The sequence below is a fragment of the Homarus americanus genome, unplaced genomic scaffold (assembly GCF_018991925.1).
Source record: "Homarus americanus isolate GMGI-L3 unplaced genomic scaffold, GMGI_Hamer_2.0 scaffold31037, whole genome shotgun sequence".
In the NCBI taxonomy this organism is placed as follows: domain Eukaryota; kingdom Metazoa; phylum Arthropoda; class Malacostraca; order Decapoda; family Nephropidae; genus Homarus; species Homarus americanus.
Window position 1 is genome coordinate 3754211 of NW_024722227.1, and position 11161 is coordinate 3765371.

The 11161-nt window shown below is 36.9% G+C and overlaps 1 protein-coding gene across 1 annotated transcript; it reads left to right on the forward strand.

Annotated features, from left to right (window-relative positions):
- Nucleotides 1–979: 979 nt before the first annotated feature.
- Nucleotides 980–10895, forward strand: LOC121862305 (60S ribosomal protein L28-like). The gene is made up of 5 exons (XM_042360447.1): nucleotides 980–1079; nucleotides 2513–2612; nucleotides 3374–3502; nucleotides 8304–8417; nucleotides 10764–10895. The coding sequence occupies exons 2-5, from the start codon at nucleotides 2526–2528 to the stop codon at nucleotides 10866–10868; spliced, it is 435 nt and encodes a 144-aa protein (XP_042216381.1). The 5' UTR covers nucleotides 980–1079; nucleotides 2513–2525; the 3' UTR covers nucleotides 10869–10895.
- The last annotated feature ends 266 nt before the right edge of the window (nucleotides 10896–11161 follow it).

Here is an 11161-nt window from a genome sequence, read left to right on the forward strand (position 1 = left end):
CTACAGACGGGCAAGGGGTGAAGTAAATGAGGTGTATAAGCATCTCAAGGGGCACTACTCAGTCGAGTGTCCTTACTTGGAACTGGCGGACGCTCGCCCCACAAAGGGTCACAGCTCAAGATTGAAGAAGCCGCAGTTCCAGAAAACTGTGAGGGCAAACTTTTTCGGAGTGAGAGTTTTGAACTCTTGGAACAATCTGCCAGAGAATGTTGTGACGGCACCGAGTGTAAGCTCTTTCAAGACCAGACTTGACCACCACTGAAGCAGGTTCAGGTACATCCAGGAGCCGGTGCATGCCCAGTACTTGCCAACACTGCGTAACAGAGACGTGACCGATCGCCCAAGCGGCTAACGAGCCGATCAGTGGTGAAGAGGATAAAAGTAAAAAAAAAAAAAAAACACTGGAGTACACAGAGATCACAGATCTCAGAAGCATGTATTAAAACTTAATTATTTAATCTCAAGGTTTATAAAAGCCCTGGCCTTGATAGAGTACATTCCAGAGTTGATGTTAAAATGTAATTACTACTCTTCAACTTTTAAATTCTTTACATAATTATCTGTAATTTCAATGTTAAAAGAGTTGTGTAACGAGCTATCACAACCTCTTAAAACCTTGTTCCGCAGAAGTGTGAACAAATGATCCCCAAGGACGATACACGATTCCTATTGTCCTTCAAAACAAGATATTCGTCTTCAAAATGTATAAAGGTAGAGGTACATTCAGGAGCCGGTGCATGCCCAGTACTTGCCAACAGTGCGTAACAGAGACATGACCGTTCGCCCAAGCGACTAACGAGCCGATCAGTGGTGAAGAGGATAAAGGTAAAACTAAAAAGACACACACACACACACACACACACACACGGAAAAATATAAATAAGTAACAAAAGATCTTAAGAAATAGTTAAAAAATTAAATTTCAAAATATTTATGAGTTAATGACTGCACCATATGTAAATTATATTTAAGATTTATGTTGATAAAGTAAAGATGTGGATGTGTTGCGCTGTGCCGTCACCCTCACAACAACACCGCCATCTTCCTTCTCGTGTGTGTGGTACAACACGTTGGTCGCGGTGAGGCAACTCATAGAGTAAAATGTTATTTCATGTATTAATTTAATGTTACCCGTATTTATTTTACACTAATGGGATGTGGAAGACAGTTTATATTCACTTATAAGTACTCCGATACGCCAAGATTTGTAATTATCTTTATTTTGTAAACATAAATAACTCTTGACACATGTGATGTACAGCAGCTCTTAGACGTGAAGAGTGTTTCGTGTTGCGCCTACAGCATATGACCAAGGCACTCACAGCATTGTCTTGGATATTAATTAACCCTGCTTCAAAAGCTGTTTCAGATGTGGTGTACAAAAGAAAAGTAATCGTCTTTTTCCTTTCCCACCATAAGTTCTGTGTTCATATGTTTAATAAAGAGATTTTGCGTGTCACACAAAAGTTAGTGTGACTCAGCTGTCGTAAATAAAAAAGCGGTTAATATTCGCTTTTATCCCAATAGCCGTTTCGGATTTTTTTTTTACCATTATCACTGGGATACGTTTTAGGGGGTTAAATATATAGGACTAACCCGCGATTGATTGAAAAAAAATGAAAAACCCCCCGGATTTTCATTGTTATATTATAGTGGACACTGTTGTAGTTTGTGGAAATATTTTAGAAAATGGATATTAAAAAAAAACGTTACATAACATTTAAGAACATAAGAATGGAGGAAACTGCAGAGGGCCTATTGGCCCATAATGGGCAGTCCCATTTACACCCAACCCCTATTGCTCATATATCCATCCAACCTATGTTTGAAGCTATCCAGCGTATTCGAGTTGATGATGATATTTGGTAACTTGTTCCACTCGTCCACTACTCTATTTTCAAACCAATATTTACCTATTTCGCGCCTAAATCTAAATTTGTCTAATTTAAAACCATTGTTACGAGTTCGCTCCTGGTTGGATAGTTTGAGTACCTTTGTAATGTCCTCTTTGTTCAGCCCTGACTTTCATTTATACACCACTATCATATTGCCCCTCGCTCTACGTCTCTCGAGGGAATGCAAATTGAGATGCTTTAACCTGTCTCTGTTCTTGGGTACGAGTTATCTTGTAATTGGGTACAACTTGACATGTTCTGATGGGTACGATTTGCTTGAGTACGAGTTTTCCAGCACCGAAGAAACCTACCTAACTTCCAAGTCAGCCCCCCTGGGTAATATTGCAGTAAACAAAATTCCGGAAATTCACTACACTCATTCGATAAAAATATTTTAGGTTGGGTAAAACTTTTTTTATCAGATTCTTTAGTTGCTGTAATCTGCAATTGTATTGCCCCCTGGACTCCCTACCATATTAAACAAAGTATTTAAATATCCATTCTATGCCATATTTGTGCTTGTTGTACTGTCATAGATACCTATGCTGTGGTCCAGCCTTGAATGTAATTGAATAAGTTATTGAATTCCTGTATTTATTTTTTATTCTTTATTACAGGTAAGAAGCCAAGATGTCTGCAGACTTGTGTTGGCAAATTATACGTGATAATCATGCACACCTCCTCAAGAAGAGGAATGTTAAGAAACCATTTTCCACTGTAAGTTTATTTATTTTTTAACTTTGTAGGTGGTGACTAATTTTTTTATGTGGTGTGTGATAGGAAGGAATTTGTAGGAAATAAAAGATTAGAATTATGATTAAGAATGAGATATTGAAGGAGCGTTAAAGTTTAGGAATGGTATAAAGGAAGACAAATACTGTATGGTTTAGAGGAGGGAGGAAGGTAGGTTATTGGATATTTGGAAATATTACAAAGGGATTGGATGTAAAAAAAAAATTCAGAAATAGTGTTGCGTCCAACCTTTAGTTAAAATGAAGCATCAATTCAAACTTCATAGGTAAGTGACCTGAAGGTTGAATTTGGTGTCACCAAATGGAAAGGATTAGAAACTGAAGTGTGGGGGTTGTTTGGATTAGCAGAGGTTGTAAATTATGGTGTGATGGAATGATGAGAGGTTTGCTGAGATGGAATGATCATCAAGAATGCAGAAGAGAATAGTTAGTGTGTATAGGGGCAGTGTAGTAGGTGAGTAAGAGGAAAGTCGCCTACATGTAAGGGAATGACGGAACAAAACGGAAATATGAGAACAAAGGATGAGGGAGATAAGAGGTAAAGAGAGGGCAAGAATTGTGTAGAGATAGTATTACCTGGAGGCTCATATGTTGGCTGCCTCCATAGAGAGGAGCTCCCTGAAGGAATAGGGTATTGTAGATTTTTTTTGCTTAAGAATATAGCAATAAGTTGAAGATAAGCCTTAAGGATATTTTCATCTTTTATTGTACGTATATCCCATGCAGGAAGCTAACAACTTGAAGAATGTAAACAGTCCTCGTTATAATGGCATCTGTAAGAAGAAGGTTATTGGCATTGAACCTGCTGCTGGTGGCAAGGGCATCATATTGTCCCACAAGACTTCAAAATACCAGGTAATATATGCATAATCTTAATGTATACCCACCAAAAAAAAGGTTCTGTTAGTCCTCCATGAACCCTGAGACTCGTGAACCTGTGATTCTAAAGCCTCGTACACACCAAGATACATTGTCTAGAAACAGTCGCTCAACAATGTATCTGGACTGTTGCGAGACAATCCAGAAACACTTGGAAGACACGACAACATTGTTTCTGGACTGTCTAGTGACTGTTGCTGGACTATCGCGATTGTTTCGCAACAGTCGCAAGACAGTCCAGAAACATTATTGCATGTCCAGACCAAGCTAGTGATGAATTGGCGGTTAGAGCAGTCGACATCGTCATGTCAGTGGATGCAAAAGAGGCCGCTGTGGCGGGTGCCTGTGTTGTTATTTCCTTAGAAGAAAGAAGGCGGAGAGCAAGGAAAAAACCTTGACGATGGTGGATGAAGAAATTTTTTGATGAAGAATCAACAGATGGAGAAAAACTAATGACAGACCTGAAACTAGAAGATGCAGCTGGATTTAGAAACTTTTTAAGAACAGCTTCAGATTTTGAAATATTACTGAAAATAGTTGGTCCCAAAAATACAAACTATTGAGCCTCAATCCCTGCTAAAATATGCCTGGCAGTAACATTAAGGTATCTTGCCAGTGGGGACTCATCTGCCATTGTTCTGGAAGTGTGTGAAGCTCTCATTGATGCCCTGAAGGAATTTGTAAAAGCAAATTTATTTAATTATTTGACATTGTAAAGGGGGGAAAAATACCTAATGAAATTGCTTAAAAAATAAAAAAAATGCGAAAATCCTTTGTGTCATGCACATATAAATTACTTCACCTACCTATAACAATATTCATTGTTTTTCTTTAAATTTGTCTCCATGTTGAACAACTTTGTATCGTGTTTCCCATATGGGATGGGAAACAAGAAACGTCTGAAATCATGTTTCTGGACTGTTGTGAGACAGTCGCGCAATAAACTTGGATTTTTCTGAGGCAGCTGCGAAACAGCCCAGAGGCTATGTTGCGCAACAATGTATCTCAGTGTGTACACGGCCTGAGACATCACACATTGTTGAATCCATAGATGGTGCACTGTGTAATGTCTTAAATTCACAGGGTTCATGGATGGGAGAGAGGATTGACAGGACTATTTTGGTAGGTATACTTAATCTTATTGTGAGCAAGTATGGTAATGTGCATCAGGTTCCTGAATTCACACACCCCAGTCTTAGGACATTTCAAAAGATTCTCAATGATGTTTCTCCACAGGACCACAGTTATTGTTTTTTTCATGCAAAACACATTATTGTATTCAATATGTGTGCCAGTGAATACAAGTCTGACAATAATGTGTAATGTCACTATGGTGCTTGAGTATTTTTATAGATTGAGAAGGTGAAAGCAAGAGTAATGGTAGATGGTGCAAAGAAGGGGGAGCGACAACTCTTGTTTACAGATCCTGAAAGAACGTTTACAAATTTGGGAGAGTTTGTGCTAAAGGAAATTAGCAGCAAATATGATCAAAAGTGATAAGAATACAGGTCTACTTTACGTTGATTTACAATAGGGTTGTGTTCTTGAAGACTGTATCATAAACCGAATAATCATAAGCTGAATTGTCTTTATCCATCAATTACCAGTATAAATTAGATGATATGTTCCTCGACAAAAAGAATCTTCAATATGTAATAAAGTGATACTGCAACTCGGCCTAAATATTTACTGTATATATGCATAAAAAATTAAAATGCACTGTACTATACCGTAGTTAGTCAACAGTTTGAGAAAAAAATGTCTCGATGAATGGGATAGTACTAAAATTTTACTGGTTGTGGACATGTTTTCACCAGCCTCAATACACTTTATCAACTCCAACTTAAAACAAGTGATGGCTATGTGGGGGTCTCTTACTAGGGTTATTGGGACTCTTTATTTTTCTGATATATATATATATACAGTGATCCCTCGGTTAATGAACACAATTCGTTCCAGAAGGTCGTTCGTTAACCGAAACCATTGTTTCAATGGGATTTTGGATAATTGGTTCCAGCTCACCGAAAATTACATGCAAAGTAAAAAAAATTGCAGTAATGTACACTTTGAGGTGTGTATGTAGAAGGCTCCTGGTTGATGATGATGGGAACTAGAAGTGAGGGTGGAGGAGAAGAGAAGGAAGTGGGGGTGGAAGAGAAATCACCCCATGCTTCATGCCGTCATTTCACCCATAAAATTTTAAGTTGACTAGGTGTAATTCAAGATTATTTTCTTTAAATCAACACTGCACTATATATTGTCAATATGTTAAATAAATTTCAGAATGACCAATAATTGTACTGTAAAAACGTAAAAATACTCTGTTCAAGAGACCCAGAAGCAAGATGTTTCCTCCACTGAACAGAGATACAAACTGAGGCCTTGGTGGGTGAGTGAAGTGGTTGATGGGCACACCAAAAACTAGTTCCCTGTACTGCAATTATGTTAAATAAGTGTTATAATGACTAAAAATTTTAATATGAAACTTGGACAATTATTGAATAGTACAACCTTCTTGATATTTACTCAAGTTTTAACGAATGTAAGCCCTAGAACCGATTTTTGTATTGGCGGACTAATCTTCCAGCTGATGAGCAAACCAAAGCATGTCGAAACAATTTCGTAAGAATTTCGTTAACCAAATTTTTGTTCGTTAACCGAAATGAAGATTCTTATGGAAGGTAATTCGTAAACCGAGGCGTTCGTTAACCGAGGGACCACTGTATGTGAAGCATAGGCTCTGATGCAAGAGAAATTTTGAACTGACCAATGACATTCTTGACCCTTTGGCTCCTGAAGGTTTTCCTAAGTTGAATAAAATGCTAAGTGCAGGATTTGGTGCAAATGGGTTTAGGAGGCAGGGAATTAAAAATAGAAATACAGGCGCACCACTGAATTTCCGGCACCCTTGGTTCCAAAGCCTTGCTGGATTATCCAATTTGCCGGACTAACCAAGGTCAGGTAATAATAATTCAACAATGCATTTCTGACCCACTAATTATATACCTCCTCTCTAAAGCACCATGGACTACTAGAATCTTAAATTAAACAAACATTAAATGTGAAAAGGCCATAATTTTTAGCAACATTATTGTACACACTTTGTACTCAAATGTACTACACTAAAAGGCAAAAAAAAATATCATGTAAACTATGTGATGTTTATACTCTTTTTAATCACTATCATACAAGGATTCCAGCAATGCAAGTTATATTCTGCTAAGTCTAGTCTGTGATCATTTTATAAGATAAAAACTTTAAACCTAAACTACGTGCTCAGAAAGCCTCGAATCATATCATTCCCATGGCTAATGATACGTTTTTTGGGGAATACATGTAATGATTTTTTAACTGCTGAATGGCGGCAACACTGTCTGCCTGCACTTACAGTATAACTACTGTACAAGGAAATTACAGTATAAATAAATATATCTACACAGCAGGTTTGATATCTTGAATACCAATCATAAATCATCTACCGCTACGTGCCATACTTATAAGGATAAAAAATGTGTCCGATATACTGTATTCTTAAATGTGTCATAATTAGAAATTTCATGAAATAACTAAATTTAATATATACAGTGACCCCTCGTTTAACGAAATTTCGGTTAACGAACTGCCTTCCATAAGGATCTTCAATTCGGTTAACGAATTTCTTACGAACCGACCTCAACATGTTTTCGCTTGCACTGGCCGGGCAACCAGCTTTAGTATCAGTCCGCCAATACATTAATCGGTTCTAGGGCTTAAATTCCTAACTATTTTAGTAAATATCAAGAAGTTTATACTATTCAATAATTTTAAAAGTTTAATATTCAATTTTTTAGTCATTTTAACAATTATTGAACATAATTGAAGGTAAAGTGACTAGTTTAAAGCGCAGCATCCAGCCTCTTAACACAGCAAACAGGCGTTAGTCTCTCTGTTTTCACTGGAGGTAACATCTTGCTTGAGACTCTTCAACTAAACGCTTTTTTCTGTGTTTCCAAGCAAATTATTGGTCATTTTGAAATATATTTTACATATTGACAATATATAATGCAGTACAGTGTTGATTTAAAGAAAATAATCTTGAAATACACCAAGAGAACTAAAATTTTATGGGTGAAATGGTGCCATGGGGTGACTTCTCTTCCACCCCAATGCCTTCTCTTCTTCCTTCTCCTCCACCCCCATTGTAATTCCCATCATCATCATCATCCAGGAGCCTTCTACATACACACATCAAAGTAAGTGAACTTTTCTACCATTTTTGTTGAATGTAGGAAATTTTCGGTGAGCTGGAACCAATTACCCAAAAACCCATTGAAACAATGGTTTCGGTTAACGAACGACCTTCTGGAACGGATTGAGTTCGTTAACCGAGGGGTCACTGTATTTTGTAACTGAAAACATTACGAATTAGGGGTGATTTCGAATTGTTTTTTTTTTATTGTAACAAGACTAGTTACTGTGTTTGTAACTTGAAATAATGGTATGGTAATAATGACACTATTAAGAGAGGGCATATTTGTGTTACTCAACTGTAGTCGTGACAGATTTTATGTATTATAGTGTGAAATGAAACAATAGTTTAAACAAAAACTTGTAAAGATGACTTGTTTGATAAGTACTGTAGGTCTTCTGCCATTAACTACCAGTCCTGCCTGTGGGATCCATTTCAGTTTACCAGGCAAACTGGGTATAGGTAGTTTGACAGATTTTTTCATGGCTTAGCGATGATTTATTGTTTGTTCTTCATTTCATAATATAATTATTCTCCCTTCACTGACAGAACAAACCAGGAAAGAATCTTGTGAAGACTACCATCAAAGCAGGGCCTCGTCGGGCTTTGAACTCTATTCGTAGATTCATCAAATTCAACCACTACAGAAAGGATCTGAAAAAGGTAAATTCTTTAATAGGAAAATAAGCTGAATAATAATCGGGAAATAATAGCATTGCAGAACAGAGACCAGAGTTTGCACTGGGCCAGGAAGGTTAATGCTCTGCCAAATTGTTTTATATGTTCGGTAAATTTTTAGTGCAGTAGCTAATACATCCCCTATATCTGGGACCATGATCATGAGATGAATTAGAAAAGATACTGTACATAAATTTGGGGGTTAAAAATGGTTAAAAAAAACCAGTCTTCGGGAATAAGATATTTTGATGCTGAACATCCTATAGCTTCCAAACGGGGGTACTACCGCCTGGGAAGGTACTGGAAGCATAATGTGTTGTCTAATGGTAGACCCTGCTGCCATATGGCATCACAAAAATTGTGACCAAGTCCCAGGTTGCTGATCTGACTTTCTGCCTCATTTACACACAATTGCCAGGTCTCCATTGTTTCTCTTACTTTGACAACATAATGTATATCATGTCTCATTCTTGATTTATTTTTTGTTTTGGTATTTATTTTTTGTTATTTTTTAGAATGCTATTTTTATTTTTTATGAATAATAATAATAATAATAATAGTTATTATTATTATTATATTTTTGTCCCCATGCCCTGATATGGGTCAGTGACCTGTGCCCAGGTGGGCTAATCCCCGTAAAAAAAAAAATCACTCGCTTTTGCTGAACATTTCCAGGTCTCAATCATCCGAGTTTTCATTTTTCTTATGATGATTTTAAATACATTTACAAAAACATTTATATGCTTGAGGCTTATTTTCTGCTGTGTACACCTTTAGAACACAGAGGACAAGAAAATGTGATTAATGACTCCACTCATTCAGACTCGAGAGGGGAGATATGCTGAGACCTCGTGCATGACCTGCTCCCTATTCCAAGTGTAGTTCCATTAAAATATGATATAGTAAATTATGCAGGTTTCTTATTAGGTTAGGCCAACCCTGTCAAGATTTAAGGTTTAGGGTCCAAATTCAATGTAATCATTTACAGTGTCCAATTTATAATGAATTCTGTTTTGGCTTACATTCCTAAACTGAGAAAATGGTAAGGATGCTTAGCCAACTTTTAGAAGGTGCAGAATTACTCTTAGCTGATTTTTTAAAACCTAGCATTGAGGATGTCATCATGTATGACTTCATAACAAAGTATCTCAGTGGGTTGTTTGCAGTGTTCATTCATGTTTGACAGAAGGTAACCTGAGATATCAAGGTTTTTGAACTTGGTATCCTGAGAGTACAGTTAGTTGTCAAGCTCTTTCTTTTGGATGTCTTGTATGAAGACAATTGCTTAAAATGAAACTTGATAAAATTTCAGTTTTCTCTGCCCTGACAAGATTTATAAGATGGATTTGCTGACTGACTTAATTTTTTTGCGGTAGATAGATACAAGAGATGGGAACCTTTCTCCTTACCGAGGGTATAGTATTCAAAGGGCGGAGATCAGCTATGAGATCTTATTTGCCTGTGGCCTGTTGATGTAAGGCTCTGAAAGGATAGAGAGGTTTTTGAAGAAGAGGGTTTCACTGAAATCTTAAGTCAGTTTTGGTTCAAGAGGGGTTAGGTTTATAGAGACTGAAGGAATGATTCTCTTACCTGAATTGGATTATGGTCAACCAAAATAGTTTGGAGGAGACCCTTGGAAAATTTTGAACTTTCTGCTTCCACTAAACAATTTCTTTGAACACACATTGTAAAGTTTGGAGGGGGAATGTTTGGTAATATGATTACTGTATAAATGTTACCTAACCTCAATGACTTGTTTATGCCCAATTGAAAACTAAAGCAATTAGGAACCCAGGGAAGCACAACCAATGTTGGCTGAGGTTAATATCTCCCACAATACCTTTAGCCTTTAAAAGATGTAAACGCACTGTTGCATGAAAGCTGGGAGTTCACAAGACTTATTGGACTTAATGGTCTCTTTGTGAGCTTAATCACAAAATTATTTTAAAACAATTTTTAATTTTGATAATTTGAAATGAACTACAGGTAAAAGTATTTGTTGAAGCAGTACAATTGAGATTTGCTGTGACATAATGATGACATCATCATTGTCCCGCTATTTTATGTAGTACTGCACTTCTGAAAACAAAGGTGCCAGGCAAATGACCCAACAACAATTGCTGAACTTGGAATTAATTGTCATGGTTTGCGATGGTTATATGGTAAATTGATATGCTAAATCCAACTGCAGTACCACGAAGATTCTATAATCTTTGGTTAGAATCCAAACCTAAATGGTTTAGAGAACTGTATATACATTAATGTGGATGTGATATGAATTGAGATCATATTTAATAATTTAGGGATGTAAATATGAACCTTTTCCAACAGGCTGCCCTTCGACGTGCCTCAGCTATCCTTCGCTCTCAGCGTGCTCAGCCCTTTAAGAAAGCTCGTCGTAGGACTCACAAGGTTGCCAAGAAGACCACAGAGTAAACTTTGCAAATAAAGAAAGAACATTTATTTTTTGTTTCTATCCTATTATTGGCTTGTACATATTCATTGAAATTTATATATATTAAGCAAATTTATGAAGTTCCATGGTAACATCAGCATTTATGGGCACTGTTTATAATGCTGGTCAATTAGGCAGGTTGTGTTCCATGGTATTAACAGCAGAGTTGTATGCAAATTATATGGGTATTTGATACCAACCACTTCAGCATATCAGTAGTGTAAATAATGAAACGGTTAAAACTTGAACCGATCACGTCTCCACAGAAATCCAA

Coding starts and splice junctions, on each gene's coding strand:
- LOC121862305 (XM_042360447.1), top strand. CDS start 2,526: ATGTCTGCAGACTTGTGTTGGCAAATTATACGTGATAATCATGCACAC. Junction 2,613..3,373: donor TTAAGAAACCATTTTCCACT/GTAAGTTTATTT, acceptor TATCCCATGCAG/GAAGCTAACAACTTGAAGAA. Junction 3,503..8,303: donor ACAAGACTTCAAAATACCAG/GTAATATATGCA, acceptor CTTCACTGACAG/AACAAACCAGGAAAGAATCT.